The sequence below is a fragment of the Indicator indicator genome, chromosome 3, assembly GCF_027791375.1.
Source record: "Indicator indicator isolate 239-I01 chromosome 3, UM_Iind_1.1, whole genome shotgun sequence".
Classification (NCBI taxonomy): domain Eukaryota; kingdom Metazoa; phylum Chordata; class Aves; order Piciformes; family Indicatoridae; genus Indicator; species Indicator indicator.
The window spans coordinates 36,351,045-36,365,615 of NC_072012.1; the positions used below are offsets into that span (position 1 = coordinate 36,351,045).

General features: G+C 39.5%; 1 protein-coding gene across 1 annotated transcript in view; it reads left to right on the top strand.

Annotated features, from left to right (window-relative positions):
• The window catches only part of DOCK4 (dedicator of cytokinesis 4), a 204,070-nt gene extending 189,992 nt beyond the window's left edge, over window positions 1–14,078 (top strand). The window contains 10 exon segments of the mRNA XM_054399340.1: window positions 884–1,003; window positions 1,354–1,475; window positions 1,734–1,854; window positions 3,289–3,370; window positions 3,585–3,694; window positions 4,854–5,021; window positions 7,649–7,721; window positions 9,874–9,987; window positions 10,864–10,925; window positions 13,653–14,078. Of these exon segments, the coding sequence (XP_054255315.1) occupies window positions 884–1,003; window positions 1,354–1,475; window positions 1,734–1,854; window positions 3,289–3,370; window positions 3,585–3,694; window positions 4,854–5,021; window positions 7,649–7,721; window positions 9,874–9,987; window positions 10,864–10,925; window positions 13,653–14,078 (1,398 nt within the window).
• Window positions 14,079–14,571: the final 493 nt, after the last annotated feature.

The following is a 14,571-nucleotide window of genomic DNA, read 5'->3' on the forward strand; positions in this document are numbered from 1 at the left end:
CCTGTGACAAAAGGATGAATTCCAGGTGATAGCAGTTAATCTCTGTCTGATGATTCGACAGAGAACACAAAGCACTCAGAAGGGCTGGGATGGCTGTGTGCGCAGATGGGCGTGCTGCAGTCCTGACCTCAGGTCAGTGATGGTTGCTCAGCTGTGTGCCCGCTCGCAGGCTGCCTGTAAACATCAGCTAGCAGCTCCTATCCAAAGATATTACAGCATAGTGTAGCTATTTTGTTTTTAATTTATCTGATTTCTCATGTAACCAATTCAGAATTTTAAATGCCTGTGACCAAATTTGAGCAAGACCAGAGTTTTAGCAGTGTTACTCTGAAGCCTATTGTGCCTTGCATCTAAAATCTATATAAAGCCACAACTTACTGAGGTCTTACAGGATTTGGAACAAGATAGGGAACCATAGACTTCATGGAAATATATTACAGGGTCTCAGGTGGATGTGGCCATTGCTGTTGTTTCATTCTTTTTATAACTATTCTTGGAGAAAATGGGTGGGGTAAGGGGAGGCTTGTTGGTTTTTTGTGTTTGGTTGGTTGGGTTTTTTTATTAGGGCTTAGAAGTGTTCCTTTGTAAAGTGGCCATTTAGCCCAATTTTTCATTACATCATCCATAGTGGTGTCTATATTAGAGTTCAATATCCGTATGCCAAATCTTTGGGAAAGCTGAACAGTAAAATCTGAAGAGGTATAAATCTTCTTGTGTATTACTGGTTTTGATTTAATTACAAGTCTGTCAGGGATTTAGATATATGCTTTTTAAAAATTTTTGTTGGATTTTTTTTCCTGTTTTGTTTTTTTGTTTAACAGTATCCTAATTGATAATAAAAGAAAACAGAACAAAAAAATCTTTCCTCCTGTGTCTTCTGCAGGCCCAGATTCTAGAATTTGGCTTGGCAGTGCATGAGAAGGTGGTGCCACAGGACATGAGGCCCTTGCACAAAAAGCTGGTGGATCAGTTCTTTGTGATGAAGTCAAGCTTGGGCATACAGGTACATCAGCAAATGCATGAATAAAGCAGGAAACTTTTAGTTGAAGTCAGGGTTGTTTAATTTTCTTAAGCAACAAATAGCGACATCTTTTGGGTGTTTGTTCACATTACATCTTGTAGCATTCTTGCAGTACTGCAAACTGGAGTGTTAGACCTTCCATACAGTGCAGAGAAGAATAGTCATATGGTGCTAAAGGGAAAGTATGATCAGTGAAAGGTTTAAAATACTTTTCATACTAATGATGAAGCTTGTCCAAAATACAGATACGACCATTCAAATTGCAATCTGTACCTTACCAAATGCTTAATGACATGTTCGTTTTAATTAATCTTCTTTTAATAACTCATTAGGAATTTTCTGCCTGTGTACAAGCTAGCCCTATTCATTTCCCAAATGGAAGTCCTCGTGTATGCCGAAATTCCATACCTGTTTCTATGAGCCCTGATGGTGCCAGGGTAATACCACGACGCAGGTAAGTTAACATACTACAAATTGATAGATTTTATTATTCGCAGATGACCCTTGAAATACGTTTATTGTGTGCATGCCTCCTTGTATGGCCCATCTGAAGTATCTTTAGTCATGAGTAGCTGATGCGTGTTCTGTCTCTCTCTCTCAAGTAATAAATCTAAATTAAATTGTAGGGATTAATAAACGTGCTGTTTTTACGTGAAAAGTTATGGTTGGCAACTAGAGTTCACCAGTTTGTGTTTGATTATTCTTATAATAGTCCCTTGAGTTATCCAGCTGTCAATCGGTATTCATCCTCATCACTGTCGTCCCAAGCTTCTGCTGAAGTCAGCAATATCACTGGGCAATCCGAAAGCTCTGATGAAGTTTTTAATATGCAGGTACAAATTACTGTCATTCTTGCAACTAAGGAGGAATATTTCTTACAAGGCTATTTTCTAAATTAATGCTTCTATTATTTCATTCAGAAATCTCAAAAGATATTGCTAATACTTCTTTTTAAAAACCAAATCTTTAAATAGGCTGTTAACTTCCTTAACTTAGAACATTTTTATGTAATCATTTTTTTGTTAACTTAGAGCATGAATTTATTACAAAAGTAATAAACAGCAATGCTCTATGATATGAAGTCATTGGTCCTGTTCAACATCTTCATCAATGACATCGATGAGGGGACAGAGTGTCTGCTCAGCAAGTTTGCTGACGATATAAACCTGCGAGGCTTAGCTGATACGCCTGAAGGCTGTCTGGTCATTCAGCAAGTCTTAGATAGACTGGAGAGCTGGGCAAAGAGGAACCTAATGAGGTTTAACAAGGATAAGTGCAGAGTCCTGCATCTGGGAAGGAATAATAAATTTCACCAGGTTGAGAGGTGATCTGCTGGAGAGCAGCCCTGTGGAGAAAGACTTAGGAGTCCTGGTGGATAACAAGTTCTGCATGGGTCAGCAATGTGCCCTTGTGACCAAGAGGGCAAATGGTATCCTGGGGTGCATTAAAGAGTGTGTCCAGCAGATCAAGGGAGGTTCTCCTCCCCCTCTACTCTGCCCTAGTGAGATATCACTTGGAATACTGTGTCCAGTTCTGGGCTCCCCAGTCAAGAGGGACATCCCACAGAGATGATTTAAGGGACTGGAACAGGTGCCTTATGAGGAAAGGCTGAGAAGCCTGGGCCTTTTTAGGCTAGAGAAGAGAGGAGACTTAATAAATGTTTATAAATATCTGAGGGCTGGGTGTCAAGAAGGAAGGGACAGCCTCTTCTCACTTGTGCCCTGTGGTAGGACAAGGAGCAATGGATGTAAACTACAGCACAGGAAGTTCCACCTCAGCATGAGAATGAACTTCATTACTGTAAGGGTCATGGAGCACTGGAACAGGCTCACCAGAGAAGTTGTGGAGTCTCCTTCTCTGGAGACTTTAAGAGCTATCTGGATGCATTCCTGTGTGACCTGTGCTAGATTATGTGGCCTTGCTGTGGCAAGGGGCTTGGACTCGATCTCCAGAGATCCCTTCCAATCCCTAACATCCTGTAATCCTGTGACCTTACATAGACTTTACTGTCCAGTTGTAATAGTTGTGATGTAATTATTTTAATTAATTACATTTCTATCTATTCGATATAGATAGAATATATAACTACATCTGTGTGTAGTCACATTAATTCCCTTTATAGTGGTTCAATATTTCAAAATACTGAGAAACTAGTCTAACAGATTACAAGTTCTTTGTTTTAGTGAAAAGAATGTTGTATTTTGGGGGTTTTTTGGTTTTATAAACCTGTACGTGTGATGTAGTAACAGCATCTCTTCTATATGCAGCCTAGTCCGTCTACCTCAAGCCTGAGTTCCACTCATTCTGCTTCACCTAATGTGACCAGTTCTGCTCCATCCAGTGCCAGAGGTCAGTGATTGTCTCCTGTGGTAAACCATATTTAATGATTTTGCATATATTACACAGATGCACTTCAGCATATCACTGGTCAGATATCAACTTTACCCAAATTTTTAAGAGTATGAAGTACTTGGAACAGAGATTTTCTTTGTCATAAGCATAGAACTGTAATGTTGTGACTTTCACTGCAAGAATTTAATCACTTGACACATTTATATTCCAGCCTCTCCTCTGTTATCTGACAAACATAAGCATTCCCGAGAAAACTCTTGCCTTTCCCCTAGAGAGAGGCCCTGCAGTGCCATCTATCCTACACCTTTGGAAACCTCACAGGTAGGAAACTTGTTGGGAGTCCTCTGAACACAAGGAACTAAGAAGATGATAAAGATGCTTGTTGAGCTTCAAGCAGATTCAGTGTCTGCTCACTGCTGTTAATTTTCAAGAGCTTTTTATGTTTCTTTTTACAAGCAAATACTCTAAAACATTTTATGTTAAAGAGATGTCAATAGAATACACAGTATTTGACCAGATTTCCACTTGCTTTGCCTAGATTTAGGTCTAGTTTTTGATATTTACTCACTGCAGTGAGAGAGAGATGCAAAGACACAGATGACACAGCCTGCTTTTGTAAAAAAAGCAGAATTTATTAATCTAGGAAAGGGGAAAGAAGAAAAAACTGTTATCACAGCAATTGTCCATGTTGACCTCACCTTTATTTCTTCTGAAATAGTTGATCTTAACTGCTGTGAGATAATAACCCACTCCATGTGCAAACTATTTATCAGTGTAGTTTCAGAAAAGAAGGATAGACATTTTGTTACTCCACAGAAAAGAACGAGTTGTATTCTTGCCTTAAAATTGGTGTTGTTTAGGTCTGTATGGGATTTGTGTCTTTTGAGTTATCTGAAATGTAAAATGAGCCTGGTGAGCTGGCCAACTTTGAATCCTTAATTAATCTTCTTAATGGACCTACTTTCCTGAAGGGCTTTTGTTTAACACAGTTGCTGTTTTAATCTGTGCCATCGCACAGCACGCCTCTTGTTGGAGCTGAGAAAGACAAGAATGCAGTATAGTGTGAAAAGCCCTTCTCTCAAAGCTCATTCCCACCAGAAATTCTGGCTCTTCAAAAAACCAACTTGGTAGTCCAGGATCCTGTACTGTAGAAACTATTTGCTGATTTCTGGTTACTTGTATTCTTGTTCCTTCCTTCTTCTATTATTGAATTGGTTTCCATTATTGACTTGACTGATTTAATTTTTATCTATTTTCTGCTTAAGTCGTCATGCTGTTACCTGAGGGCGTGGAAAATAATACTGAGGCTTAGCCAGACCTGAGGGCAGTTCTTGGGAACTTCCTACTGATTTATTTACTGGGCGCTGTCTCAGTGGTAGTGCAGCCAGCCCAACGTACAGGAAAGACCAGGAGATGTTCTTTATTTTAAAGAGGTTTTGCAGTTTGCCGCAAAGAAAAATTATCCCATTTTTGCTCCCAGACTGCAAACTCTTGCTTTGCCAAATGGAATGCGGCTTCTATCCCCCACTCTACCCGAGATTCGATAAGGGAGGCTGAGGAGCTCGTATGCCCAGTCTCCACTCTCTCTGAGACTCGCCCGGCAGGAAAATCTCCCAATCTCTCTCTACCCTCAGTGTCCCAAGAGAGGGTAAGTAGAAAATTATCTTGCTCATACAGTGAAGTATGTTTCAAAGATAAGAAAGTCTGTCTGTTTCTTTCTGCCCTTGTAACCATAAATGAGGATATATCTTTCTGGGAAAAGGTGCAGTTTCTTTCTCTGGTGAGCAATAAAAATACACTGTGACAGAAAAAAAAAAATCTGGTTCTCTGTCTTCTGATTAAGAAAGGGAAGATAAATCTTCAGGACAATTGTAAGGCGATATCTTAGAGACACCTGCAACTTTCATTAGAATTTAGATTCTCAAACTCTTCCTTCTCCTTTCTGGTTTTATTCTAATACAAGTTAACTTCAACAGTCCTGGGTGGAACTTCACACTAAGCTAATGAGGAAGGGACCACCTATTTATGAATGTCTTTGTTACAGCTTAATGAACGCAATTTCCATAATAGTCTTTTCAAATAGGAAAGATGAGATACAGAGGCAAATTCCTGCACTTCAAGTCCAAATCAAGTCCTTTCAGGCCATAGCTACCTCATTTAATGAAGTTTGATGGTCTTCATAAAACAAGACCACAGCAGCACTGCATCCACTTCCCTCATTGAAACTGATGCTCAATGTTATCTGTGTACAGCTGTTTGTAGTCAACATCCATTTGTGCTTCCTTTTTCATCTCTGGCTGAGTGATTGTACAGTGTCTCTCCAGCTATTCAGCTCTCTCTGAGGAGAGGAACGCCTGCTGTCACTGACTGGTCAACAAGCCTCCTTAGTTTTTGCATTATTGTTCTTCTGAATGGAGTTCTTTGGGTTTCACACTCTTTCGAGTTTTTTTTTTTTGCATCTCATTAAGCATCCTGTCAGTGCTCTTGTTCTTGGTTTTATATTTAGTTATGTCAGTATGTCCTTATTTCTCTATATTTTATTCAGTTTTTGTCTCTTTACCTCTTCCAATTTTTATTATTTTTTTAGACTTTGCTCTTTATCTTCACAAAAGAAAACAGACTTCAACACTTGCTCACCAGATCCTAGTGCATTGCAGACTCACTAAGCAGTAAACATTCAATTCAGACCAGGCAGGTACACATGATCACATTTTCTGAGTACACATGTTGTTAGACCATCTCAGTTTAATCGTAACTCCAGGAAAAGAGGAATGACTCTAGTGCAACATAGATAGGCAAACCAAAGCATTCTCTCTATTAAATGTTTTAAGCCAAATTGAATTGGCCAGGTATTCTTCACTTTGTAACATTGAGCTACATGTTAGATCAATGATGATTGCTGTGCAGCTGTGTTTGCCATCTTGTGGAACCACAGCAAAGTGCCTTGCTGACTCCGCATGGTGCTCTGTGAATGCTGGAAGGAGGTATAAGAATAACATTTGATTTGATTTACGTTTCACTGTTTGTCTGATACTACTTTAAAATAATAACAAAGTTTATCTGTTCTCATTTGTTTTGGAAAACACAGCTGAATTACACATAGGATAACTGCATGCTGTTTACATCTGTAATCATGATGAACTAATGACTTGCAGGTTATTTGAATATAAGAAATAACTGTTTCATAAATATGCTGTGATTTTTTGACTTTTAGTTTTTAAATTGGTCAGCTCTGTGTCCACAAAATAAGTAAGAGCAGTTACCAACAAAGTCAGGGTTGGAAATAATACACAAAGCTCTTCCAAGAAAACAGCCATAACTCAGACATTGTTAAACATTATACTTGTTCAGATCCCGAGTCTGCGGTGAAATTATTGCAAACTTATCCCTGAACTTGTTTTGCAATCTATCAAGATATTGCCTGAGGAATGAGCCCTGTTTTGGTTTTAGGCAGCTGGAAACTGTCAAAACTCAGAACATAATAATCCTCCCTCTCTGGTGTGTACAGTTTTTAGAAAACTAGTCAACTCCTTTTTTTATGCACATAATTTTGTTAAACTGTTTATGTTCTTCATCAACGTATATCACTGAGCTTCTAAAGTTGACCTGTGTGATGGGGATAGAATCATAGAATGGTAGGAGTTGGAAGGGACCTCTGGAGATCATCTAGCCCAACCCCCCTGCTACTGCATGTATGCGTAGATCAGGTTGCACAGGAATGCATCCAAGAGGGTTTGGAAAGTCTCCAGAGGAGACTCCACAACCTCTCTGGGCAGCGGGTCCCAGTGCTCTCTCACCCTCACAGTTTCTCCTTAAGTTCAAGTGAAACCTCCTGTCTTCTAGTTTGTATGCATTGCCCCTTCTACTATCACTGGCCACCACTGAAAAGCACCCAGATCCCCTTCATGACCTTCACCCTTTAGATATTTATATGTATTTAAGATCCCCTCTCAGTCTTCTCTTTTCCAAGCTAAAGAAACCCGAGTCTCTCAGCCTCTCCTTGTAAGAGAGATGCTTCTGTCCCCAAATATTTGTGGCCCTCTGGACTCTGTCCAGTAGTTCCCTGTCCTTCTTGAACTGGGGAGCCCAGAAATGGACACAGTACTCCATCTGCAAACTCACCAGGGCAGAGCAGAGGGGGTGGAGAGCCTTTCTCGACCTGCTGGCCACTCTTCTTAATGCACCCCAGATGATAACAAAAAGATACTTGTTTTCATAAAGGCTACTGAAATACAACGGCAGCTATGCATAAAACTTACTGTTCTCAATTTACAGAGAATGCTGTTCAATCACATTGGGGACAGTGCTTTGCCACGAAGCGATTCCAATCTGCCTGGTCCTGAGAAAGGTGAGTGGAAATGCTTCACCATACCAGTCTTGGAAACAATGGAAACATAATTAATTTGCCATGTTATTGTAGAATGCTAATTCTTAAGCTTCAAAACATTGTAATTAACAAGTTTACATTAACACTCTTAAATTTCAAAACACTTTGCCAGGAAGGGGAAACATGATGTCTGTTTGAACTAAGTGTTGTACTTAGAAGGGCCCAGAAGTGTGCAGGCTCCCTATGAGAGCTGTCCTCTGCTTCTTAAGAGAGACATGGTGATGAACCCTGGAAAAAAACTTCAGGAGGCTGAGGCAGAGAGAAGCTAAACAGATAGAGTCTTGAAGATTGGTGCCTGCAAGTCCTCTTTACCAAACATAAATCACTGTGCTTCTGGTTACATTTTGGAAGAGAAAAGATCAATTTGTGGTTTGTGGGTTTTTTGCTTTAGATTAAATAAGAAAGCTATGAATTACCATACACAAAACATTGCCTTTCTGAATTTTGTACATTGGGAAAATGTAATACTGTTGGCATGGTTATTGTCCTGCAATTTCGTTATGTGCTCCACATCTGTAGTAAGCTTCACCATTCCATTATGTGCTGCCTCTTGTGGTACCCTGAATAAAAGATACAGTAGAACACGTGTGTTGAAAATGAATATTTTAAGCATACACTATAACCAGAACTGACCAAGAATTGGATTTTCATGTGTCTACATTTTCATGAATGTTCAAGTGTGGAATTCTTCAGAGGACTGAAAAACATATCAAATACCATGGAAATGGCAAAAATTTACCACTGCCCTATGCAGCCAAGTACATTACATAGTTGTTAAAATAAAATATTCTCTCCTGGAGATTTGAGCAGTCCAAAGAATTGACTGCTTGGATGACTTAAAAGAAGGGGGAAAAAAAATTAAAAAGGCTTTTCATGGGTTTCAGGCATTTGAAGTGCCTATGTCTGGTGCCAAGGAATTTTTAGGATGAGGGAAAAAGATACTGCTAGGTGACAGTCTACAATAGAAAGCAAATATATTGGATATTTTGGCAATAAAAAAGCAAAACGATCATCTGGAAAATAATTATTCTGTGCACTATTTTCAGAGTCAGCTAATGTGCAGTTATACTGTACCAATTTTCTTACAGATACGAAACAAATATTATTTGTTCTGGACTGCAGTCCTTCCAAGAACCCTTGGTATTGTTATAATAGCCATAATTGATACCATCAGTTAGCAACAAGGAGACTTTCCACTTTTTTACAAGATATGTAAGAAATTGTGGGTTTAAGTTAGCTTTTGTGCTGTCCATTTTAAATACACTTCTTGTAAACCTGACTTCTTTCCAATATTGGTGGGTCCTTGATAACATGAGATATTCCAGATCTTAACGAACTTGTTCCTGGCACTATGGGATCATTCAATTAATGTAACTGAATTTGTTAAATGTAACACAAACAAATACAACAGCTAATTTTATATATTTCAAGGAGATAATCAATTTACATGATCAAGCAGAGATCCTTGACCTTGGATGCAAACAGTACATATAAATTTTCTCAGTCCACAGTAATTTCCTTTTTTAATTTTTTTTTCAATCCAGACACTTTTATTTCTTCTATTTTTAAGTCCCTTCATTCTATTCTCTTCTTTCCACCTTCTTTCAATTCTGAATTTGTAGTCTATGCAAGCAGCAAAAGACTGTTGGCACAGAAAGCATTGAGGGAGACTGATTGGAATTTGGCAGGTTCCCTTCTGTAGTCCCTTTTTTAAGAGAGTTTAAGAATAGTCTGTTCCTCTCTGCCTAGAAACCTCTAAATAGGAGTCTGGTGCAAAGATAAACTGATTATATTAACAGGCTTCAAGCTTATCTCCTTTTGTAGCTGGATTTGCAGTGCACCAGAGTGCTATCTCAGCTGCTACTGCTGTTGATGTTCCCAACTGCTATACAATCGCTAACTGACCTGAAGGCAAGATGCATACATTGGCAACCCTGAAATTGACAGCCATTATATGAGAGCTTTTCAAATGCTGATGTAATCATTAGAGCTTTTCAGGCATGCTTGTTAAGTTGTTTAGCGTTTTCACTCTGCATTTTCACCCTCCTGGGTAAAGGCAAATCAGAGAGCTAGAAGTGTTGATGCCTATGCCAGCTTTTTTATTTTCTTCCAGCTGTAAATGCCACTCCCAGCAGCTGGAGCCTGGACAGTGGGAAGGAAGCCAGAAACACATCAGAAAGTGGAAAGCTTATATCTCCTCCTGTACCACCAAGACCTGCACAGACTGGTGAGTTAATGGACATTTCAGGCTAAGCTCCAGTAAAAATAATAAATAAATAAATTGTTTACTTTAGGGCTTGGATTCTTTCTACTCTGATTAATTTTTAACTTCTTGAGCAGGTTTATTTATTATTTGATTACTTACATGGAAGGCTGTAGAATAGCCTCTGCGGGTATTTTTATCTTATTAATGTTCTCTGTAGCATTCTGTTTCCAGTATTCTGCCTGTTCACTTAATGAGTAAGTAGTTTCAGGCAGTTCATGCTGGTACTGGGGAGGACAATCAAATTTAGTCTTTTGATCTTATGATAATTGGAAGTTAGCAATCAGAAAAGATCATTAACCACAAAGAATCTTAGTGGCCAGAAAATGCATAGCAATCATGGAAATACATGGGTTCTGTTACTATAATCAATTTCCCTTTCAAAAGAATAATTTCCATTTAAAGGAAAGGTTGCTTAAGTGGTACTATAAATATACTTGTTCTCAAGAGACTAAAGAGATAAGTACACTGTGTATTGTCTTTTTCCTTGTTTCCCATACAAATACATAATATATTTCTTAAAAGAACAGAAAGAGGAGGAGAGAAGTTATTGTACTGACTTTTTTTTTTATTCTGTTATCATTTTGTATTATATAAACCAATTTACAGTGGGGAAAAAAATCACAGAACATGGATGCAAAAATGTCTTACATTCCTTTGGTTGTACTGCAAGATAATCCTGAGAGTAAAGTAAAATAAAATCTTTAAAACTATTTGCAGCCACTGGACAAGGACCTAGAGATAACGTTTGTGTATCGAATGGTCTCCTATCCACTTTAAAAAATTTCTTAGTGAAAACTGTAATGCCAAGAGTTCACTGAAATCTTTTTGACTTTACAGCATCACCAGCAAGACACATAGCCTCCGTTTCCCCTTCTCCTACTGGCAGATCACCAATGAAGGTACTGTCTTATTGCAGCAAATTGCTTTTGTGGGACAGGTCATAGTTGTGGAGTAAATAGTGTATATTTAATATACATTATTCGGGATTATGTCATATTTTCCTTTAATTATCATATGTTTATAAAAAAATTTACAAGAGTAAGTAGTCATAACAATTACAGCCACTTTGTAATTGTTATTAATTAGGCAAGAAACCTAATTTTCAGAATTTCTAGCTTCTCGGTATTAGGCTTCTCATAGATCATAAAGCTCACCTGAGTCAGTGGATGGAAAGGAGTGTCAGAAATCAATGTGTAAAAGTAAGAGGTGTAAGGAATGTAAGAGGTGCCTCATAGTCAACCTAGTTCACAATTTTGTCTCCTGCAGTGGCAAATGGGGAGATGCCAGCTAGGGAGAACCAGCTGTACGGCCCATTCCTCTTAGTCTTCCAGGACCCAGAGCTGTTGGATTAGAGAGTGTGTTAGCGTGGAATCCCTGCTTTAGTCATTTTATTATCCTGTTTCCTCTGCAAATCACAAGTCTGCAGTCATTCTTTTGTTTGTAATCCCATGAGCCTGTAAGATTTCCAAGTGTGACTGCACAGTGGTCCAGGTTCAACACAAAGAAATTGTGCTGGCCATTAGTATGTCCCATAGTCCTATTATCAGAGTATACCTTCTGCTGAAGTGACCAGTCCCAGGTTTTGCACTAACTGCCTTCTAGGAAACTCTTCAGAGCATTAGTATCTTGCACAAAGGATGGACAACTCTTACTTTTTTCCTGAATGGACTCAGTACTCATGATGCTTACATATGTTTGAAGCTTGTCCTAACATTTTCTTCTGAAGGCCTGGACAGAATTTAAGCATTTTACAGCCAAAACCTGGATTGCTACTTGGGAGAGGAATGTTGGTCCAGGGTCCTTCTGAGAGCTGCTGGATCTTGCTTTGACCATCCATGAATCTCCTGATTGTTTCAGTGTCTAAATCATTACTCACTACTAGTACAAACAGCCTGCACTGTTGTGAGGAATCAAAGTAGCTACCCTTGCTCAGCTCCTAAATTGAAGCAGACTTGGTTAATTCTTATTTGTTCTTGTTCTGGACAGCAAAATCAAAGGTCCTAAATCATATGTGCAGTCACTTAATCTAAGTAAACATTCTTGGAACTTGAGCTAATTGCAACACTTATTTGAAAACCTTGACCCTGGACATTTGTAGGAGTGCAGCTGCAGCCTCCTGAGAGGCATGGAATCCAAAACCTAGGTGAACAGGCTCCTCATAACATCTGAAATGTTTTCAACACATATTGAGCTTTAAAACTTGCTATGTTTTTCTCTAGCCATATACAGGGATAATTTTTTAGCCTTTGGTCCAAAACTGGTATATGCTGCCAGGGAAGGCCATCTTAAATCAAAATCCACTGATGTAAATGAAGGTTTGTTGTTTTTGTTTTTTTTCTTTTCCATTGTTTTCAGTGTGCTGTGGATCCAGTCCTAGATGGATAACTAAAATTATATCAACAGCATAATAAAGTCAGTGCAGCCAGTGCCCTATACCTCTGCTGCCCTTGTTTTCCTCCCCTCTCCACCCTTTGTTACATGGCTCACTGTCACCTCAAGCTGAGCAGCTGAGTGCAAATCAGTCTAAAAGGAAAAAGGAATTGGGGTTCAGAAATTTCTTTGACGCATTTTCTCCATCCCCTTTGCAGCCTGTACTTGAGGCCATTAAGTCTAGATTAACTCAGATGGCTACAGACAAAGTTAGATATGTTACAAAAACTTTTCACCTTGCAAAGTATGGTCTAACATTTTTAAATTGCTTCACTAGGGTAGGATTGATCAATGTTTTTACATAGAGCTTTACTATTCCTGCCTGTTATTCTTCATCAGTATTGTTGCTGCTCAGGCCCTCAGATTCCCATCCCTCTCCCTTCTTCACAGACCTGCAAGGCTGGTGCACCCATTTTCAGCCCTGTCCCTGAGGCCTATGGTGGTCTTCTGTGTTTCGTGCAAGTGGCACAGTGAATCCAAAGAACTCGGAGGTGCAAGAGAGGGAGGGTAGAGCAACTGCTGTTCAAAATGCATTTGCCAGCAATGCCTCACTTCCTGCCTTCCTGCTGCTGCCTCTAAGTGGCAACCAGAGCTGCCAGCTAAAGGGGGCTGGTGCCAGCACCCAGTAACAGCTGTTAGCCGCACTTCAGCTCCACAGCATTAGTGTTATGATACACTCAGAAATGATGCCACAATGTAAATGCACTTTTCTCTGCATGACACTGTACTAAAACTCTGAAGAAAAGCTTTGGAAAATTAATTTGGAGCATGAGAGACAGAAGCAGCAGCAGTGACTGGAGTGTGAGTCCTGTGCTTTGGCGTTAGGGGGCAGGACACCACTAGATTATGCCCTGCACAAGGCTGTGTGCTTCATTTTAAGCCAGGGAAATCAAGAGTTCATTTTAAAGACTTACAGATTTTTCCAGGATATTATGATAGTAATATAGCATATAACTACAGGTTTACTTCCAGTTACATGAATTACTGGCATGAGCACTGTTTCAGGTGTACCTAGACACGGTTGAAATTATCTTTTAATTGGTTTCTTCCTGAATCTTAATTAAACGGGGATGCAGCCATTTATGGTGATGAAGCCTTAGAATCTATGAACAGTATCCCAGTGTGTTTTCAGTCTGAGTACAGGAACACTCCCTCATTTACTCCAGGTAAATTGCTCTGCTCTTTCTTTCAAGCAGGGGTCTGTGCAATCATTCACACCATCTCCAGTGGAGTATCATTCCTCGGGGCTCTTATCCAACTCCCCAGTGCTGTCGGGGAGTTACAGCAGCGGCATCTCTTCGCTCAGCCGATGTAGCACATCGGAGACGTCAGGCTGTGAAAGCCAAGGCAGCGAACCAACAGTGACTGTCCCAAACTACAGTGTTTCTGAGGAGCCTGTGAGAAAAGAAAGCAAAACCCCACCGCCTTACAGCGTGTATGAGCGGACTTTGAAACGCCCTGTTCCTCTACCTCACAGCCTCTCCATCCCACCCGCCACAGACCCACCAGCGCTGCCACCCAAGCCGCAGCTCGTCCGGCCAAACAATCTGGAAAACAGCAACAGGAGGACCGAGCAGGTTCCCCGGCCCAGGCCTCTGCCCCGCAAAGTCTCTCAGCTATGAGAAGCCACTTTTGTATTTAATTGCTACCAATTCTTTACCGTTTAAGAAATAATATTTTTTAAAAATGGTTAAAGACAATTAGCTTAGGCACTTAAATATTTCACCCACCTTTTCTTTTCAGTAAATTTGAAATGCTTTTTAATGTTATGTTGCACATTTGAAACAAAATTACTAATTTAGGTTGCCAGATATTCCAGGAAGCATGAATGAGAGAGGTGTTTGTTTTTTTTTTTTTTAATTTTATAGTGATGAATACTGATAAATGCTTTTTTTCATACTTTATTTTTATTTAAACAATTAAATCTACAACTCTCATCAGTTAGCCAAATGCTTCTTACAAAATGCAGAATGTACTGACTGGATCTTTACTACTAGAGATAAATGCACGCTTTCTGACAAAGTAGTCTGTAGACTAGGATGTTTCTGCAAGTAGGCTGAAAGTTGTTTCTCTTATCTGATGAACAGGTTGGTCATTTCATATGTCTGTGAAAAA